This window comes from Chiloscyllium punctatum, chromosome 8 (genome assembly GCF_047496795.1).
Source record: "Chiloscyllium punctatum isolate Juve2018m chromosome 8, sChiPun1.3, whole genome shotgun sequence".
In the NCBI taxonomy this organism is placed as follows: Eukaryota; Metazoa; Chordata; class Chondrichthyes; order Orectolobiformes; family Hemiscylliidae; genus Chiloscyllium; species Chiloscyllium punctatum.
This window is the reverse complement of record NC_092746.1, coordinates 117,476,241-117,498,094: the sequence shown is the minus strand read 5'-3', so window position 1 is coordinate 117,498,094 and position 21,854 is coordinate 117,476,241. Positions and strand designations below refer to the sequence as shown.

General features: G+C 41.4%; 1 protein-coding gene across 2 annotated transcripts in view; it reads left to right on the top strand.

Annotated features, from left to right (window-relative positions):
- xylb (xylulokinase homolog (H. influenzae)) overlaps nt 1-21,854 on the top strand; it is a 305,547-nt gene that overhangs the window by 250,588 nt on the left and 33,105 nt on the right. For both annotated transcript variants that reach the window (XM_072576320.1, XM_072576321.1), the window contains one exon: nt 1,183-1,277. In XM_072576320.1, the coding sequence (XP_072432421.1) occupies nt 1,183-1,277 (95 nt within the window). The remainder of the gene's footprint in view (nt 1-1,182; nt 1,278-21,854) is intronic.

Sequence of the window (21,854 nt, the reverse complement as noted above, 5' to 3'; positions counted from 1 at the left end):
GAGGCACCTCACCGCCACCTTCAAGGGCAACTGGGGATGAGCAATAAATGCTGGCCAGCCAGCAATTCCCACATCCCAAAAATGGAATTAAAAAATCAGGTTTATTTAAAATCACAAAGCTTTTGGAGTGCTGCTCTTTCATTCCCTGATGCAGCATCTACTAATTTCTAAATTATTTCTAATGATTCTAAATCATTTATATAGAAGAGCTGAGTTTTTCTTTGTTGTTTAAGGTGTAAAAAATGTACAAAACTAGTCAGAGGATTTATTTTCCCCCACATCATTTGTTTTTCTCAGAAGAAGGGCCTAGATAGCTGAAGGCACAGTCACCAATGGTGGAGAGAGAGCAGAATTTGAGATGTGCAGAACTCTTGATGGATTGTAGGAGGTTATAGAGATAAAGAGGGCATGACTGGGAAGGGAATTGAACATTGAGACCAGGATTGTAACAATCAGTAAACCAACATAACTAAATATTCCAATCGAGCTACAAATGAAGATATTACCAGACAAGAAGCAAATCAGAATCAATGTAAATAAACAGGCAAATTAGAGTTGCCATGAGATATTAGTTACACATGGATCAGCAGAAACACTAAAGTCTATCTGAAGGTGTTACTAATAGTCCCTTCCTCTTGTCAGGCCACAGTTACAACCTTCAAGAGTTTAACCATTCTCTGTGGGCAGCAGCTTCTACATATGCAAGATTCCACCTGGAGAAATTTCTCTGTATGGTACACTACTTTCTTTTTGTCTGTTTGCTTTCTGCTCTTTTGTCTGACTGATTTCAGTTTCTCTTTCTATCAGTGCGTCACACATCTTCCACAGGTTAACTTTCTTACCATCCTATGTCAAACTCTGTCACATGTTACTGCTTAAGCACCAAAGGTGATCGCAGCAGAAGAAAGAGGGGTATTTGAGGTGTTGGATTATCATAAATCAGCAAGGACAAAGGTGATGGCTGAATGTTCAAGACTTGGAGTTAGAAATAGAACAAAATATATTGGAAGTAGAGACCCTACATCAGGACTACTGAATTTTCTTTTTTATTTCAAATCTTAATTATATATTTGCTTTTTCAGCATTTGCAGCTTTTACTTCATAGTTCTAATGTTTGATTTGTTAAAAAAATCTTATATAAGATTTAAAACATCTCTTTCTATGTTCTTTTATTTGTGTCAGGACTGCATGCAGCATCAGGACAGTCCTTTGCAGACACTGTGAAAATTGCAGCAGCTCCAAAGCTAGCAGTCAACCCCACCTGTGAAATAGATAAGGTGAGAACGAGAAAGAAGTGTGTGTTTGTGTGTGTGTGTGTGTACACACACACATGCATATAAGCAAAAAATGTATTTTGCTGATTATAATAATTTCCTACAATGTATTTTCTAAACTTGATTGAATGTTTTGACGTGCATGTGCAGTGCTTCTATTGTCTCACCCAAATGGTCGCTGAACTTAAAAAAGAGGAGCGGTGCTGAAATCCATTTCCAACATTTTTTGAGGATTATCTTCGAGTCACATTCAGTTGCAAGAGGTAACATCCATTTGTGCCCATCAAGAGGGAAAGGGCTTATTGCATGGTTTTCAACAGATCACTCAGGACAGTTTGAGAGTCACTGGAAAGAAGTTCAAGGTGACAGGCCATTGAAAAAGACTTGGAGTTGGAGAAGCAGACGGAGTTGGGAAAGCAGACTGAGGTTCCAAGATAGGGAGTACTGCTGTTAATTGTGCTGCTGAACTATGAAGTTCTTATGCAGTGAGAACGCAGGGAAGCCCTACAGGAGGTGAATAATTCTGTTCAGTGAGGGCTCGGGAAGTCCTGAGAGCTGTAGATACGCAGTACAGAATCCCTAAGGTGAAAAAAGAGATCATTCGGCCTATCAAGTCTGCACCGACGCTCCAAAGAGCATCCCACCCAGATCCAGCACCACCACCCTATCCCCGTAAACCTGCATTTCCCATGGCTAATCCACTTAACCTGTATATCCCTGGATACTACAGGGCAACATAGCATGGCCAATACACCAGACCTGCACATACAGCAGACCTGCACATCTTTGAACAGTAGGAGGAAACTGGAGCACCTGATGGAAATTCACCCAGACACAGGGAGAAGACGCAAACTCTACACAGACAGTAGAAACCACATGCCAGTGATAGTTCAATACAGCCAAGAGTGGGCTTTGAAAAGCCCAGAAGCAATGTTTGCAGATGCAGCTGAGCAAGATTAGGATTCTGAAAAATCTAGTTATGGTGATACAGGCCCAGTGAGGCTAGCTATTGATAAAACGTTGGAGTTGTGTCTGTGAGACAGTACTGTGGAATCTTATAGCTTAATTCTCCTAATGGGTCCCCTTATCTTACACTTTGTCAATCCAGGGCAAAGCAGCCCACTTGATTGGCATCACATTCACAAACATTCACTTCACTCAGCAATGTTTACCATCTACAAGATTCACTGCAGGAATTCACCAAGGTCTCTTGGATAGCAAGCCCATGGCCACTACCACCTAAAAGGACAGGGCAACAGATATACCATCACCTGCAAGTTCCCCTCCAAGTCTGGTTCAGGATTGTAACAGTACTGTTAGACTATTCAGGGCATTACAGGAAGTTCCTCTATTTTCAACGGTCTCTATTTGACACTTTGTGGCCGGGTCAATTGATAATACTCAGGAGTGGGACCCTTGGCTGACACTCTCCCATTAAATCTTCACAGCTGAAGCCGAACATTTACATTGTAAATTTCAGCTGATGGCAGAAACAGCAATTATCCATTGCTTTGTCCTCAACTGAAATGATCTATCCACAGCGCTAGCCTATCAAATATGCTCCTGCTTTGAGCTGATACTGTGAATAGCACAGTGCAGAGTTTGGTAATCAAGTTAAGTTTAAATGCAGATCTTAGAAGGTAAAAATCTTTAAAGAGTGATTAAAGTACAATGATGAACCTGTCAGTGTTCTGTTCTTTCAGACTGTGAGCAGATTGGCCAATCAATAGAACTGACCTTCAGTCTTGTTCCTGAGTCGTTCACACGAGCCTTTCTTTGACAAGACAAGTGTACACATGGGGTCCATTATTTCTTATTTTCTGTTTGTGCTGTTCTCTTCATCTTTTTCAGTCAATAATCTCTCCAGTTTGTCTGAATTAGTGAAAGACAGGGCTGATTTTTCTCAGCATTTTAGAAACAGTCTGGGAGGGTGAAGAGTTGGCAAAATGGCAAGGGAAAAGGAGGGAGCCAGTTTCTCACTGATGCAATGCCATATTGCTAGCAGCAGGAAAGATGTAACTTGGACACCCACAGAGGAGTCAACTAAGCCACTTAAGTGGCCAGGTCAGCAAAATCTTGCAACCTCTCTGGTAAAATTAGAGTCAGGGGAAAGCCATGCTGGTTGGAGTCATGCTTGTCACACAGGAAGATGATTGTGGTTGTTGCAAATCAGCCATTTCAGCTCCAGGAAGTCTCCACAGAGGTTCCTCAGGGTAGTGTCCTGGACCCAACTATCTTCAGCTGCTTCATCATTGACCTTCCTTCCATCTTTAGGTCAGATGTGGGAATGTTTGCTGATGATTGCAAAATATTCACCACCATTCGCACGATACTAAAGCAGTCCAAATCCAACTGCAACAACATCTGGACAACATCCAGGTTTGGGCTGACAAGTGGCAAATAATATTAGCGCCACACAAGTTCTAAACAATTATCATTTCCAACAAGAGAGAAGCTAACTGCCTCCCTTGATATTCAACAGCATTACCATCTTTCTATCCCGAACAACATCCTGGGAGTTATCATTGACCAGAAACTGAATGGACTAACAATATATATTCTGTGGCTACAAGAGAAGGTCGGCAGCAAGGAATCCCTAACCCTAATCCTAACCCTATCGCAAGCAAAACTCACCTTTCTTTATTTGCTCATGTGATGCAGGACTCACTTGCTAGGCCAGCATTTATCACCCATCCCAGTTGCTGTGGGTCTGGGGTCACATGTAGACCAAGTAAGGTCCTTCCCTCGAGGACATTAGTGAACCAGATGAGATTCATTCCGACATTAAATTCTTAATTCCAGATTTTAATTAAATTCTTAATTCCAGATTTTAATTGAATTCAAATTTCACCGTCTGCCATGGCAGGATTCAAACCCCAAAGCATCATTTAAGTCCTTAGATTCACAGTCTCACAATAAAACCACTAAGCCATCACCTCCTGATTCCCCACAACCTGCCAACCATCTACAAGGCACTTTTCAGGAATGTGGTGGAATGCTCCCTACTTAATTGGATGGTTGTAACCCCAAAAACGCTCAAGCTTGACAAAATCCAGGGCATCACATCCACAAACATTCACTTCACTCAGCAGTGTTCACCATCTACAAGATTCACTGCAGACATTCACCAAGGTTTCATAGACAGCAGGCCCATGGCCACTACCACCATGGCAACAGATACACCACCACCTGCAAGTTCCCCTCCAAGTCATTCTCTATCCAGATTTCAGAATGAATCACTGTTTTTTCAGTGTTACTGAATCAAAGTCCTGGAACTCCTCAATGTTGTGGGTGTACATCAAATGGATTGAAACAGTACAGTACAAAAAGGCAGCTCACCACCAATTCTCTAGGGCAGCTATGGATGAGGTTTAAAGACTAGCCGAGCTAGCGTCACCACATCCCCTGAAAGAATCAGGAAAAGAAACACAGTGAATGCACCTATACCACTCTATACTACAGCAGTTCATGTTCGCAGCTTATCAACACCTTCTCAAGATAAATTAATGATGGGAAATAAATGATGACCTATCCATTGACACCCACAAGCCATGAATGAAAAATAAATAATTAATACCTCCCATAGGCATTTTGTTCCAGGTGGGAGGGTCCAGTGTATTGTGGTAAATAGTTCTGTGAAACCTACCAACTTTATAGTGGACATTTGGGAGGGGGGGTTCATGCTTTTCTTTATGGGCAATTATAGCACTGGCTACTTCTGTGCAATGATATGGCCAGTTCGGCAGGACCATGCCTTCTGTCACGTCCAACTTCTCCCAGCTTATCTCAATAGTTTTCGAGGACAGCCACCAATTGAGGCTCTCTCTCCTCACTACAGGAGCCTCAGCTATAGCCACCACGATGTTAGCATTGAAAAAGGCATTGAATCAAATAACAACCTGTGCATTGGCTACTGCCAGAGATGGGTCACCTTCTTGGCTACCTTATTCTCTGAAATTGGGTTGCCTCCCACTTTCAGTCACAGTGATGGGACTTGGCAGCATTTGGCAAAATTCAGCCCAGTATGCCTGGATATGTCATAATATTTCTACAATTCTTTGAATGAAATGAGTAACAAGTGTATGAAATTTATAGCTGCTTTGCAAAATATGTCAGTTCCTGATAAACAACAAACAGCGAGTACTTAGGAAACTGTCAATTCTTCATAAACAAAAACAGAAGTTGCTGGAAAAGCTCAGCAGATCTCGCAGCTTTTGTGCAGAGAAATCAAAGTTAACATTTCATTAACTTCCCTTTGGAAGGGTCACCGGACCGGAAACATTAATTTTGATTTCTCTTTGCAGATACTGCCAGACTTCGCTGAGCTTTTCCAGCAGCTTCTGAGTTTGTTTCTGATTTACAGCATTCACCGTTCTTTTGGTTTTTATTTTGTCAGTTCTTTATCATGACCATGAACATGACAAGACCTCCCCATCATACTCAACCATCTAACATCTTTCTGGGTTTCAGTTATTTCTGTCTTCTCATGTACAACCTACAGTTTCTTGTTACACGCCGTCCGCTCACCTTCTTGAAGCACTTTGTAAAAACAAAACAGTACAGCACAGGAACAGACCCTTTGGCCCAACACCACACTGACACATGATGCCTTTCTAAGCTAAAAGCCTTTTACTTCTACACAGTCCATATCCCTCTATTCCCTGCCTATTCATGGACCTGTCAAGATGCCTCTTAAATATTTGTATTGTATCTGCCTCCACCATCTCCTCTGGCAGCACATTCCATTCTATCAGGTCACCCCTCATCCACAGACGTTCAAGTGAAAACAAACCAAGTTTATCCAGTCTCTCCTCATGGCTAAATGTCTCCTCATAGCTAAGTTAACATTTAACTTTGAAAAACATACCCTTTGTGAAATTAGTGTTATAAACAAATATTTGCAGACTTCTCAGATGTATTTTTTACGTGGGTTGCAAGGCTGACCAGAAATTGCCTCAGGTTTAATATTCTGTGGTTTTCAGGCACCCCGTTGTAGAAAGGATATTAAAGTCATGGACAGAAAATGCATATATTCACTGGATTGTTACCAGGGATGGGAAACTACAGTTATCAGGAGAGATGTGAGATGGGCTGTTTACATTAGGAGCAAGGAAAGCTAAGAACATAGAAATTCACAAGATGAGAAATCATTCCATTTTAAAAAGAAGATTGTGGGCACCACTCTATTTTATTTCTTAATTTGGCGTAATCTGTTAAGTGGCGACTAACACACTGCTCTAACCAGAAAGAAAACTCACCTGCCAGTCAGCTACAATCATACAGCAGGCAAATAGACCCTTCGGTCCAACTGGTCCATGTCAACCATGCTCTCAAACCAAATTAGTCCCACTTGCTTTCACTTGGCCCATATCCTTCTAAATCTATCTTATTTATGTACTTGCCAAATGTATTTTAAATATTGTAACTGTATCTGCATCTACCATTTTCTCTGGCAATTCATTCCACGTACAAACCATTCTCTGTGTAAAAATGTTGCCTCTCATGTCCTTTTTAAATCTTTCTGCGCACACCTTAAAAATGTCTCCTATTTTTGAATTCCCTGAACCTAAGGAAAAGACTCTTGCTATTTACCTTATCTATGGCCCTCATGATTTAAAAATCTCAATAAAGTCACCCTACAACCTCCTACTCTCCAGTGGAAAAATGACCCAGTTTATCCAGCCTATCTTTATGACTTAAGGCTTCCATTCCCAGAAACATCCTGGTAAATCTATTCTGAACCCTTTCCAATTTAATAGTGTCTACATGTGACACAAATTTCAAAGAATTATGTACCTGAACCCCTAGGTTATAAACAAATAAACAAATAAAACTCCTACAACACTACCCAGGGCCCAACTATTAAATTCTATAAGTTCTGCCCTTGTTTGTTTTACCAAAATGCAATACCTTGCATTTATCCAAATTAAACTCCACCTTCCACTCCTCAGTCCATTGACCCAATTGGTTAAGATCTCTTTGTAAACTTCGATAACTTTCTTCCACTATATCACCAATTCTGGTGTCATTGCATGGTGTCAAACTTACTAACTGTGTCTCCTAAATTCTAATCCAAATTGTTTATATGAATGACAAACAAAAGTGGACCAGCACCAATCCTTGCAGAACATCATTGGTTACAGGCCTCCAGTATGAACTACCCTCTACTACCATCCTCTCCTGCTGTCAAGTCAATTTTGTATCCAATTGGCATGTTCTCCCAGAATCCCGTGTGATTTCACTTCACTAATTAGATTACGGTATGCAACCTTGTCAAAGGCTTTACTAAATTCATTAAAAGTTTAGCTGAATGAGCAGAAATCTAATTGAGGTATGTAAGGTGCTAAAAGAGATCGAGAAGATAGACGTAGAGAAGATGGGACTAGTACCGGCTGATTGGAGGGAGGCGAATGCTGTTCCCTTCGTTCAAGAAAGGGACTAGGGAATTACAGACCAGTCAGTCTTACGTCTGTGGTAAGCAAGGTACTGGAAAGGATTCTGAGAGATAGGATTTATGACTATCTGGAAAACATAGTTTGATTAAAGATAGTCAGCATGGCTTTGTGAGTGGCAGGTCATGCCTCACAAACCTTATTGAGTTCTATGAGGCTGTGACCAGACAAATTGACGTAGGTCGAGCTGTGGATGTGGTGTACATGGCTTTCAGTAAGGCATTTAATAAAGTTCTCCATGGTAGGCTCATTCAGAAAATTAGGAAGTATGGGATACAGGGAAATCTGGCTGTCTGAATACAGAATTGGCTAGCCAAAAGACGACAGCAAATGGTAGTGGATGGAAAGTATTCCGCCTGGAGGTTAGTGATCAGTGGTTTTGTTCTTGGGCCTCTGCTCTTTGTAGTTTTTTTATAAATGACTTATATGAAGAAGTGGAAAGATGGGTTAACAAGTTTGCCGATGACACAAAGGTTGGTGGTGTTGCAGATAGTGTCAAGGGTTGTTGCAGGCTACAACAAGACAGAGCTGAGCTGAGAAGTGGCAGATGGAGTTCCACCTGGATAACTGTGAAATGATTCATTTTGGAAGGTCGAATTTGAATGCTGAATATAGAGTTAAAGACAGGATTCTTGGCAGTGTGGAGGAACAGTGGGATCTTGGGGTCCATGTACATAGATCCCTCAAAGTTGCCACCCAAGTTCAAGGGGTGGTTAAGAAGGTGTAAGGTGTTCATTAAGAAGGAGATTGAGTTTAAGAACCACGAGGTTTTGCTGCAGCTCTATAAAACCCTAGTTAGACTACACTTGGAACATTGTGTCCGGTTCTGATTGCCTCATTACAGAAAGGATGGAGATGCTTTAGAGAAGGTGCAAAGGAGATTTACCAGGATGCTGCCTGAACTGGAGGGCATGTCCTATGAAGAGAGGTTGAGTGAACCAGGACTTTTCACACGAGAGAGAGGAAGGAAGAGAGGTGACTTGATGTGACTTGATAGAGGTATACAAGGTAATGAGAGGCATAGATAAAGTACATAGCCAGAGACTTTTCCCCCGGGAAGAAATTGCTGTCATGTGAGGTCATAATTTTAAGGTGATTGGAGGAAGGTATAGGGGAGATATCAGAGGTAAGTTCTTTACGCAGAGGGTGGTGGATGTGTGGAATGCACTGCCAGTGGTAGCAGTAGAGTCAGAGGCATTAGGGACATTTAAGTGACTGCTGGACAAGCACATGGACAGCAGTAAATCAAGGGGTGTATAGGTTAGGTTGATCTTAGATTAAGATAAATGCTTGGCACAACATTGTGGGCCGAAGGGCCTGTACTTCGCTGTACTGTTCCAAGTTCTGTGTTCTAAGATGGTTTTTCTTCTGGGGCTTTCTAGATCAGGAGGTCATCATTTTAGGATAAGGGGTAGCAGATTTAAAACTTGAAGAAAAATGACTTGTCTCAAAGGTTGGAAATCTGTGGAATTCACTATCCTAGAGTGTGGTGGATGCTGTGACACTAAGTAAATTTAAGGAGGAAATAGATTTTAATTAAATAATTATGGGTTCTAGTCTCAGCCAGGACTTAAATACTGAGTTTATAAAAAGAGAGTGCTTTTGTCTCAAGGGCAAACTTGCCCCTTTATTTCCCTTCTCATCACCTCTATCATTGTATCCAATGAGTTGAAATAACATTGAAATAACTCTATAGAGGCCAGTATCCTGTCACTAAGTCACTCTTTATTTACATGTGCACAGTACACCAGCTGTAACCAGCCAGTGTGGAGTCAGTCCCTGAAGTTAGGAGATTCCCTGAATCCCCTGTTTATATCTGTCAGCCAGGGCTGCCTGATGGACCCAGGCTAACAAATCCAACCAAGGATCTCGTAGTCAAGAGATCCACCTAGTTCCAATCACTACAAGCACCTTGTACATTTGTAATGACATCTCTCAGATCCCTCAGTCACGTTTTTTTTCCCCAAGTACTTGAACTTGTTGACAGTAAGCCTTCACTGCCTCCCTTAGCTGTCCATTTCATGTAGTAGGTTATCTCTGCTTATTGTACTTAAATCTAAAATGTCTTTACCCACTCTTTTCTAAATTTGAGGCTATGCCCTCTTGCAGTTTCTGTGACTAGGTTAAACATCCTAATGTTTTTCCATCCTTCACTTTAGGGTCTTTAATGTTTCTGCAAGACCCTTTGCTTTGATCCTTCCTTTTTCTACCATAAACATTCCCAGCTTCTGCAACCTCTCCTAAAGACTCAAACAAAGCCACAGTTATTGATTTAATTGCCCTTCATCATACCCTCTCCAATGCTTGCTTGCCTGCCTTTCCTAATTGAGTGACTTGAACAGCACACAATGCTGCAGATTGAGATTGTTAATGTTTAGGTCCTGTACCTCTTCTTCAGAACCCTTTCTATTTTATTTTTATTCTATTCCCTTATGCTCGGTTACTGTTAATTCCTACACTTGTGCCTCTGAGGAGATCTTCATGCAGTCTGTTTTCAAAGTCTGTCTCTGTCTCTTTGGTCTTTGTTTGGTACTGATACTTGAAATACCTGAAACTGTGTTTTCATTTCTGTTAGCAGATTCCATTCCTGCACATTGCAACAGATTGAGAACAGGGCAAAAGATAGATTTTTGAACCCCAGTCTTGCATGCATAGAGCTCCAAATAATGTGTATCTAACCTGATCTATCTGCATTTGCATCAACCACTCCTTTCTTTCTGAAGCTTTAAGGGTATAGTTGTTGCACAGTAGACAACATTTTCGTGAAGTATGGCAATTATGCCTAATTAACACATGCAAATTAATTAATTAGAAGCTCGACTTCTGTAACTAAACACTCTGGGGTTTAATTTCCTCTGCCAGTGCAACAGTTAAATCATTTGCATAAAATTCCTTTGTTCCTTTAATGCAATGTTTAAGATGCCCTGTTTATTTTAATTGGCTTAACGACTTTGCTAAAATAACACGCAAACACATTTTACACAAGCACATTAATCAATGTGTTTTACCAGGTGAAATTAATCCCTTGGGAGAGATATCTCAATCATTGGTCATTTTTATACTGACTTATTACCATGTGGTAAATGCAGTCAAAGCATCAAGACTGCTTTGGGCAAATTAATTTCCATATATTAGCATAGGGAATGTGCTTCATTCTCACCTGTTGAGTTGATAGATTTGAATAATTCCAACTAATTTCTGATAAGAGGTCGTTCCATCAATGATAAGTTAAAATGCTATATATCAGTATTTTCAGTGGCCACCTGACCAGTTAGTGAATTAATATACTGTGACATTACATCCTTGAAAAGTCTGGGCTTAGACAAACCAGGATATCATCCTTTGCAGAAAGCATTCAATAGTACAGTGGGAAAATAGATTTGCAGTTGTAAAGAGCAAAAGTATTGTATTAATTTCAGACAAATTTGGCCAGGTGTAAAATAGCCACAATTGCACTTTATAAAAACCAGACTGCCCATTCATCAATTGTGTTACAGCGAATTCACGTCAACAAAACACATGTTATAGCAGAACAAATGCTGACGATTTGAAATAAACAGAAAATGCTGGAGAAACTCAACACTTCTGGCAGCATCTGTAGAGTGAGAAATAAAATTAACATTTTGAGTCCAATATGACTACTTCATATTAGACTTGAATGTATGAGGGCTGACCAGTAAGTTTGTTGATGACACAAGAACGGTGGGGTGGTAAATATTGAGGTGGATGACCTTAGATTAGGACAATATTAAACGGGCTGGTCAGATCGGCTGATCAATCCAAATGAAATTCAGTCTGGATAAAAAGGATGTTGACAGGGTTGGAGAGACTTTGAGCTATAGGGAGAGGTTGAATAGGCTGGGGTTGTTTTCCCTGGAATGTGAAGCTGAGGGATTGATCTTATACAGGTTTATAAAATTATGCGGGGCATGAATAGAATAAATAGACAAAGTCTTTTCCCTGGTGTGTAGATTAGAGTGGTGCTGGAAAAGCACAGCAGTTCAGGCAGCATCCGAGGAGCAGTAAAATCAATGTTGGGTGGGGGAGTGCAGAACTAGAGGACATAGATTTTGGATGAAAGGGGAAAGATATAAAAGAGACCTAGGGAGCAACTTTTTCACACAGAGGGTGGTGTGTGTGGGAATGAGCTGCCAGAGGGACCTTGGTGTGCATGTATACCAGTGCCTTATCTATTTATCTGTTAGGTATATAAAGTGCTTAAGAAGGCTTGTGGGATACTTGCCTTTATTGGTCTTTATTATTCGAGCTTAAGAACAGAGAAGGTTATGCTGGAACTGCCAAAAAAGTTAGTTAGGCCACAGCTAGTGTTTTGTGTACAGTTCTGGAATCCACATACATGAGGGATGTGATAGCAGTGGAGTGAGTGCAAGGAGATTTCCCTGGATGCTGCCTTGGTTGGAGAGTTTTAGGTTGTTTTCCTTGGAGCAGAGGAGACTGAGAGGGTTACATGTCTGAGTTGTATAAAATTATGAGAGGCATCAATAAGGTAGACAGGAAGAAGTATTTGGAGGGATGAATGGCCAGGGACATACATTTAAGTCAAGACGATGTGAGGAGAAACTTTTGATCCAGATTTCAGTTGGAGGTAGAAGTAGAAACCCTTACAACATTGAAGAAATATTAGAAGTGCACTTGAGATGCCAAGATATGCAAGGATGTGGGTCAAGTGCAGGAAGTGGGATTGGTATAGTTAGGTGGCTGCTTTTGACCCAGACTTGATGGGCCAAAGGGCTTTTTTTCTGTGCTGTAAATCTATGAATCCTTAACTTCATCTTTCATTTTTTTAAAGTTTAAGTTTTCAATCTTCTGTTTTTGTTATCTTCTCCCTACATCTATTCTCATACCTTTTTGATTCTTTTGATATTTAGTAATTTCTTTATGGAAAGTACATTGTTAAAAATTATCTATCCATTTCCTTTTTTGCTTTTATGCAGCTTATTTGATCATTTGGGCCATTACGATTGTGCATTTGGAGCCATTTCCTTTTGTTATGTTCTGTTAAGGATCCCCTGTTTATCATTCATTTTGGTGTGAGTTCTATTTCTTTTTTAAAAAGTGATGTGGATTTATGCAATGCCTTTCAGAATGTCACATTGCCCCAAAGTGCGTTACAACCAACAAAGTGTTATGGCTGTAGTTACTGTGGCAACATAGAAAATATATAACACCCTTCCACCCTATATCAAAACCACCTGAAAGTGAATGATGGAAGTTTCACCAATGCAACATGTTTTCAGTACTGCAGTGGAATGCCAACCTAGATTACATGCTTACATCTCTAGAGTACGGTTTAAATGTATAGCCTTCTTGCTTAGAATTACTGAACCATGGTTGATCATTAACTTGTCCAGTTCTAAAGAAGTCATACCAGACTTAAAATGTTAACTCTGTTTCTCTCTGCACAGATGTTGCCAGAACTGCTGAGCTTCTCCAACAATCTCGATGTTGGTTTCAGATTTCCACAACCTGCAGTATTTTGCGTTCATTGATCATTAACTTTTATTCTGCTTTGACATGGACTACTCCTGTTCCTATTTCTTACAATCTTGTGATCTATGCATCTCCAATATTATTTGATATTGTCATTTCCTGCAGCTTTTTCCTTTCTGTATCAACAAAACAATAACAGCTCCTATTTATGTAGCATCTTTAATTCAATAAAATCCCTAAGGTGTTTCAGGAGCATTGAAAAATAAAATTTGACACTAAGCCACATAACATGATAGGAAATCCAAGAGCCAAACATTTATTCAAGTAGCTGGGTTTAAGGAGTATCTCAAAGAAGGAAAGAGAGTTTGAGAAAAAAGGGATGAAATTCCAGAGTTTAGGGAGCCAGGCAGTAGATGGCATAGTCACCAGTGGTAGAGCAGTTAAACTCAGAAAACTCAGGAGGCCGTGAAAGAATTTGTAAAGAAGGGTGGGAATTTTAACAGCAGGACTTTACTTAATTAGGAGCAAGTGTAGGCTAGGAGAAAGTGAGGACTGCAGATGTTGGAGAGTCAGAGTTGAAAAGTATGGTGCTGGAAAAGCACATCAGGTCAGGCAGCATCCGAGGAGCAGGAGAGTCGACGTTTCGGGCATAAGCCCTTTATCAGCCAGCATAGGCAGGCAAGCAGTGACGTAACAGGGTGTTGGTGTGAAAGAGAAGAAATGCAGCTGAGTTTTGGATGACCTTAAGTTTATACAGGACAGAATGTGGAATTCCTACATTCAGGGAATTTGAATTGTCAAGTCAACAGATAAAGTATACATGGAGGTTTCTGTAGCAAGTGAACTGAGGCAAGGGTAGAATCAGGCAAGTGACAAAGGTGGAGATAACCTGAGTGACCATCTGATATGGGGGAGCAAATTCAACTTCAATTAAATATGTTGTTATGACTCCCTCAGAAATCTTGCAAAGAACAGGACAGGCAAACCTGTATGAGTTGTTAGTTGTCTCTCTTTTTCAAAGGCACCTAGTGCCTGACTGAGATATATGGCAATGGGTAAGGGGTCCCCTTGAAAGTGACCCTTACCCTTGCTGCCAGACAACTACTCACCTTTCCTCCCCAGTCCTTAGCATTTCCTGCCATCACTTAATTCATTGGGTTTACAATGAGTGTCATTCCAGCAGCATCCACCAACACCTCAATGTTCAATAGAGCTGCTGGCCTCAATTGGCTCATGGTTCTTGATGGTGGGACTTCCTTCCTGATCTTGTGGATACCTCACTAGTGACCTATCAACTGCCATATTGGTGTATAACATTGGTGAGACTTCCTGGAAGAGGCAGCTCTCTGGCCAGTGACTGACAACCCCCATTCATTTCTTAAGATTCCCCATACATTTAAATAAATTCTGACCTGAGCTCCTTGTCCCCAGGGTAACCTTACGAGCATACTGTTGGTACGGTTTGCAGAGATGACATGTGGAAATACATGCTGGAAGTTTGAGAAATAAAATTACAGGACAAAAAGCATTCTAGACTCTTCAAACCCAGGTGATCAGATAAAATTCTGAGGAAGGACTGTACAACCTGATGCTGAGAAGATTAGATTAGATTCCCTACAGTGTGCCAATAGCCCATTTGGCCCAATAAGTCCACACCAACCCTCCAAAGAGTAACCTACCCTCACCCATTTCCCTCTGGCAAATGTACCTAACACTATGGGCAACTTAGTATGGCCAATTCACCTGACCTGCACATCTTTGGATTGTGGGAGGAAACTGGAGCACCCAAGGGAAACCCACGCAGACACAGGGGAGAATGTGCAATCTCCACACAGACAGTCGCCTGAAGCTGAAATCGAACCTGGTGCTGTGAGGTAGCAGTACTAACCACTGAGCCACTGTGTCACTCCTAAGATGCTTACCTTATTGGGGAAACTAGAAGTAGGAAGTACCATATGAAAACAAGAGTTGTGTCATTTAAAATGGGGCAAATGAGGCATTTAATTCCTGTGGTTGAGTTCCCTTCCCAGCAAGCAATGGATGCTTGCTGCCATTAAATATATTTGAGGTTGAGTTGGGTCTATTTTTGGTCTATATGGGAGCCAAGGATTATGATAGGCTGACCAGGAAAGTGGAGTTAGGGCCACAACCTGCATGAAGGCATGACTCATTGGGCTTAGCTGCCTATACCCACTCCTGCTTCTTATGATCTTCTCCGTATTCTGTTGGAGGAGATTTCTGCATATCCAGTACTGGATGTTGAACAAGCAATCTGATAATTCATTGACATTGGAGTTAGGAGAGGTGGTTTTGCAGTACAGCTGGGTATTGTCAGTACACAAACATAGCATCCAGGTGCTAAAGTAGATTCAGCCTCTTAACCCTACTCCATCATTCAATAAAATTGTGGCTCATCTTGGTTACGATGTGAATTCCACATTCGCATCTACCTCCAATAACCTTGATTCCTTTGCCTAAAAGGAATCTCTCCAAAATACAAACAATGCTGAAAAATCTCAGCAGGGTCTGGCAGTACTTAGGGGGAATGAAACAGTTATTGTTTCAGGTCTGGTATGTCCTTCCTTTAAAGGTCTTTATCCACCACTGTCTAAAAAATATTCATTGATCCTGCTTTCTGAGCCAGAGAGTTTTAAAGTTGCATAGGTCTCTAAGAGAAAACAATTCTCCTTATCTCTGGTCGTAAAGGGCAGACCCTAATTTTTAAACAGTGCCCTTGGTTCTGGAATCACTCACATGAAGAAATGTCCTTTTCATGTTCAACTTGTCAAGATTATTCGAGATCTTGCAAACTTCATTCATGTTACCCCTTGCTCTTTTAGATTCTCCAGTGAAAACAAGCCCAGTCTGTCCAATGAATCCTCGTAACACAACCTTCTCATTCCAGGTATCAATGTAGTAAATGTCCTCTGAATTGCCCTCAATATGCTGACATCCTTCCCTAAATAAGGAGACCAAAGCACAGTATTCAAGATGTTGTTTCACCAATGCCCTGTATTGTTGAAACATAATATCCTTACTTTTATGTTCAATTCCTCTCCTAATGCAGGGCAGCATTTCACCAGCCTTCTTAAATACTCACTATACCCGCCTATTAACCTTGTGCACATTAAAACATGTACATGTTTGAAAACTGATGCTTCTTGGATGACAAATAGGAAGTGACCAAGAGTAGAGCTGTGAGACACACCAGAGGTAACTGTGTAGGAGCAGAGAGGCCATTGCAGCAATACTCTCAGTATGATCAACATCAGAAGTCATTTCACTTGACAAAAGAGCAGAGCTCTGAAAGCTTGTGATTTCAAATCAATCTGTTGGACTATAACCTGGTGTCAACTAGGAAAAAGTGAGGACATCACACGTTGGCGTTCAGAGTTGAAGAGTGTGGTGCTGGAAAAGCACAGCCCATCAGGAATTCTGATGAAGAGCTTATGCTCAAAACATCAACTCTCCTGCTCCTCGGATGCTGCCTGACTGGCTGTGCTTTTCCAGGGCCACACTCTTCGACTGTAACCTGGTGTTGTGTGCTTTCCGACTATGTCCACCTCAGTCCAACACCAGCACGTCCACACCCTGAGTATGATCACATGGAAGAGAATGAAACCAGATGATTGACATCCCACTTGGCTGGGTGACTGGAAAGAGGCTGTTAAGAATGGTTGCATTCAACCATGTGAAGGAGAATAGTTTACCTTTGTCACCATGTTATTGAACGTAATTTAGTGACTTCCCAATTACACTTAGTTTGTGCAGGCAGATGACATTGATTAAAAACAAGCGCAATGTAATTTGTGAGATGATATCTGTTAGTTACGTAGCATCTTGGCCATTTCTCTATAATTAATCAATTTTAGGGCTTTAAAGCAAGACGAAGTATTCTAAGTGATAGCTCGCTCTTTCAAAGTAACAGGAAGCAATTTTATTAGCTTGCTTCTGTTAAAATGCATTTTTTGTTGACTGTGGAGGAGTTTACTGCTGACAGAATTGCAATGATCCAGTGGCCCTTCAGTTTAAGAGCAGTTGTTCCTCACACTTACAGCTTGTTGCTGGACTCCTGTGGTGAAGGGTTAATAGATAACTTAAAGAGGAGGCATAATTTGAGTTTGTTTGAGGGCACGATCTCTGCCAGAGTGTGCAGTTTGAGCCTGGGGCATTTACATGAAAGACGGGGCTGCGTGACGTGTATGAGCAGTGACAGGGCTACAGCTGCAGGAGTACAAGTCTGACTTAATTTGAAGTGACAAGAACCTTTTGGATGACATTTGCTGGCATAATATCAAAGCTGATTATGTTTCTTAAAAAAAATGACCACATAATTGCCCTTGATCAGTAACCAGCCAACTTTCAATGAATACCATTTACCATGGAACTACTAAGAGATAATTGCAATTTAGCAGTAACCAATACGGTAAACTTTATTAACACCAAACAGAAAATGCCAGAAGCGTGCATCAGCCATGAAATGGAGCTCCTTGACCCTGATAGGTGCTTCAGAACCCTTGAAGCAAAATAATGCAAAGCTTGGAAGGATAGCAAGATAAGTAGGAACAGGAGTAGGCCATATAGCCCCTCGAGCCTATTCCACCATTCAGTGGCTGATCTGTGGCCTGTATACCTGCCTTTGGCCCATATCACTTAATTCCTGTGCTTAACAAAAATGTATCTATCTCATTTAAGATTACAACTGGTTTAGTATCCACTGCCTTTTGTGGAAGAGAGTTCCAATCCTCTACCATCCTTTGTGTATAGAAGTGCTTCCTCACATCTCTCCTGAACGGTCTGGCCCTAATTCTCCCTATGCGCCCTAGTTCTAGAAAATCCAAGCAGTAAAAATAGTTTATCTTTATTTACCTTGCATTTTTCTGTTGATATCTTGATGACTTTGATCAGATCACCCCTTAACCTTTGAAATTCAAAAGAAAACAGGCCTTATTTGTGTAATCTCTCTTGATTACTTAATACCTAAAGTCCAAATATCATTATAGACATGTTAAGCCCTTGTGAGGAGTGTGAGTCCAGCATGGTTTATGGACTGTGGTGTTGAACTGTTAACTGTGTTTCTTTGTTTTTCCACATTTTAGTAAGAAGGACTGTAATGTTTAACTTAACTTTGTTTTCCTTATTTTTCTGCTTTGTAGCTAAGATTCTGTACCTAGGTACCTTTGTACCAAAGGTGGTGCCGTAAGTGGTGACTTGTAAACTTTTCATGTAACTCATATGAGTATATGTGACTATAAACCTAATTAAATAATTGAACAGCCACAACATGGCATCCCTACTCCTATACTCAGTGTTCTGACCAATGAAGGCTAGTGTGCTAAATGCCTTCTTCACCATCCTGTCTACCTGCGACTCCATTTCAAGGAACTATGTACTGAACCTCAAGGTCTCTTTATTTAGCAACATTACCAAGGGCCTTACCATTATCTGCATAAGTCCTGCCCTGGTTTGCCTTACCAAAGTGCAACATTTATCTAAATTAAACTCTATCTGCCACTCCTCAGCCTATTGGCCCATCTGATCAATGACCCGTTGTACTCTAAGACAATCTTCTTCACAGTCTACTACACCACCTATTTTGTTGTCATCTGCAAACTTACAAACCAAGCCTCCTGTATTCACATCCAAATCATATATATAAATGATGAAAAGCAGTGGACTCAGCACGTTCCACACAGTGCTGATCACAGGCCTCCAGTCAGAAAAGCAACCCTTTACCACCACCCTCTGTTTCTTAACCTTCAGGCTAATTTTGTATCCAATTGGCTAGCTTCCCCCCCCCCGGACCCCAAGTAATCTAACCTTATTAACCTTACTAATAGTTGAAATTGAAATCACCAATAATTTTTTTTCTTTAACTACACATCCAATAATAATGAACTGTTCCCTCTTAGACATGCCCTTTGTGCCTGGACAGTGAATCCCTGTGTCAGGCCTACATGGTGCTATACCAGTGACTGCAGCATGGCTGTTGGAAGGCTGCTGATGGAAACCTGCTGACATTCTCTGCAGAACACTGCAGATAGCTTCACCTTGAGAAGCTCAGGGTCTTGAGTGCCTGAACTCAGATTGCCTTAGCATTCATGGCAGCAGTCTGGGTCAGCTCACTGACAGGCAGCACAGGATGTCAGTAACTGGAGCATTAATATTGTTATCATGAGAGGGGACAGCTCATTCATGTTCCATTTTGCTACTGTCAATCCCCACATGCAATACCTCAGTAATCCTTCTCATCTGTTGGGCAGATTGCTGCTGTAAGAACCTGCAAGCTTGTTTGAACAGAGGGATCCACAACTAAAATAGCAGCAGTCTGAGCATGCAGAATACAAAACTGTGTGGTAACAAGTAGATTGATCTCAGACAAAGCATCTACTGCAGCGCCGGAATGTGGTGGAATTCTACCTACATTGCACTCAGACTGTATAACAATTGAGTGTGCAAATGGGAGTTGGCCACCACTTCCAGACTGAACAGGATATGCTCCAAACTTTGTGGACAGCACTCTGCCAGGTTGGAGTCTGACTGCTCAGTACTCCTTGGCAGTGACAGTATGCTGGCTGTCAGGCCTTGCAATGTGCCGAACATTGTAATGTGTATGTCCCTCTCTATTGTTTGTATGTTCCCCCACTTAAGCCCCAGTTTAAGTCCCCTGTAGCCATCTAGTCTGATATCTCATCCTCCATGGAGCAGGCACATGAAGTGCCCCTTACCTCTGCATTCCTGTAATTCCCAGTGACTCACCACATGCAGATCCAAATTCTGTGCTACCCTCTTTGCCTGCAGTCGTTTGCTCTTCTTCCTCCTCAGAGGTTTGCAGCATGTCTCACTCTTCCTGATGAGACTGAGGTCGCTGGCCAAGCAGTCATTTTACAAGGCAGCTCTTGGTTAATAAAATTAGAAATAAGATAATATCATATGGATAGCAGCATCCTTGGAGGGAAAAAGAGAATTAGCGCTTCCGCTCACTGACCTTACATCAGAATATATTGGTATTTGAAAGCATAAAATGTCAAAGGGGAAGGTAGCAGTGGAAAGCAAGAGGGTTATGGCCACATCTTCTGCAGCATTCACTTCATGTGAGAGAGCAGGATGAGGTAGAAAAGGAACATAAGGCAAGAAAATTCTTTCAGCCTGAACGCTCTTGGTGATGATAGATGCAGTCAGCTCTGTCACAGCTATCCCCATAATCTGGAGCACTGTCTCTTCCAAAGAGCTCAGATTATGCAGGCCCCCTTTTAGATTCTGCCTTGCCCACTCCTGTTACTTGTCCTGCAAGAGAATTTTAGTGATTGTAATGCATTGTGTTTTGGGTGATGTGCCTGCTTTAATCAGATACTGGAGGTGTATTGGAGCAACAAAAGGTGGATTTCAGGCTGGTACATGTGCGAGTGCAGAATGTTAATCCTGTTGCTGGTGGGTGTATGACGAATAAGCATGGTAAGAGATTAATGTTGTGGTGTGTAGCAGATGTCCTCTAAAGATGCATCCACTGACCTTGACCACCAATGTGACACCATTGAACTTCTTGCAACACTGGTGCCAGCTCCTAGAAGACAATCTGAGGCAATTGACTTTATTGGCCCCTGGGAAAGATTGCTTCTCTCTCATTTGGATCTTCTGTACTAATGCTTCTGGCACTGCACAGGAAATCTCAGGAACCCTCTCTTTCCTGCTGCTCCATTTGGTATATTTCTCTCTCTGCAGACAGCCAGCAGCTTCTACACAATACTGTTCCCTTGTTCCTCTTGCTGCCTAAAGTTCTGCTCTCAGACAGACCACTTTATTTTATCTATTCATTCTCAGAGTACAGGTATTGCTGGCAAGGCCAGCATTTTAATGCTTTTGTTTTGTTCCCCTTAAGGAGGTGAAAAAGGGTGTTCTTTGCAATTGGCTATCGTTTAGGTAGTGAATATCGTCTCTCAATTCCATTGAATGAAGAATTTCAGGATTTTGACCTGATAATGATAAAGGAATAGCAAAATACGTTGAAGGCGGAATGGTATCTGGCATAGTGGAGAAGATAGATCTGAAGGCGGTTAATTCTGTTAGCTACCTTTGTTCTGCTAGGTGGTAGATATCATAGGTTTGAAAACCTCTGCCAGAGAATCTTAGGTGACCTGCTGTAATAGATCCTGCAGAAGAGACGTGATACAGTTTTGGTTTGCCAATGGTGGAGAAACTAGTCTTTTATGATTTGGAGATGCTGGTGTTGGACTGGGGTGTACAAAGTTAAAAATCATACAACACCAGGTTATAGTCCAACAGGTTAAATTGGAAGCACCAGCTTTCAGAGCACTGCTCCATCATCAGCCTCTTGAATCACTGCAGTCCACTTCCAGTGGGTTGGCCCACAATGTCAGTAGGGAGGGAATACCAGAATTTTAACCCAATGACTGAAGGAATAGCGGTATATTTCCAAGTCAGGGTAGTGAGTAGCTTGGAGGGGAACCTGCAGGCGGTGGTGTTCCCAAGTACCTGCTGCCATAGTCTTTCTAAATGGAAATGATTGTGGGTTTGGAAGGTGCTGTCAAAGGATCTTTGGTGAATTTCTGCAGAGCTTCTTGTAGATAGTACACACTGCCGCTACTGAGCACCGGTGGTGGAGGGGTTCAATGTTTGTAGATGTGGTGCCAATCAAGCGGGTTGCTTTGTCCTGGAT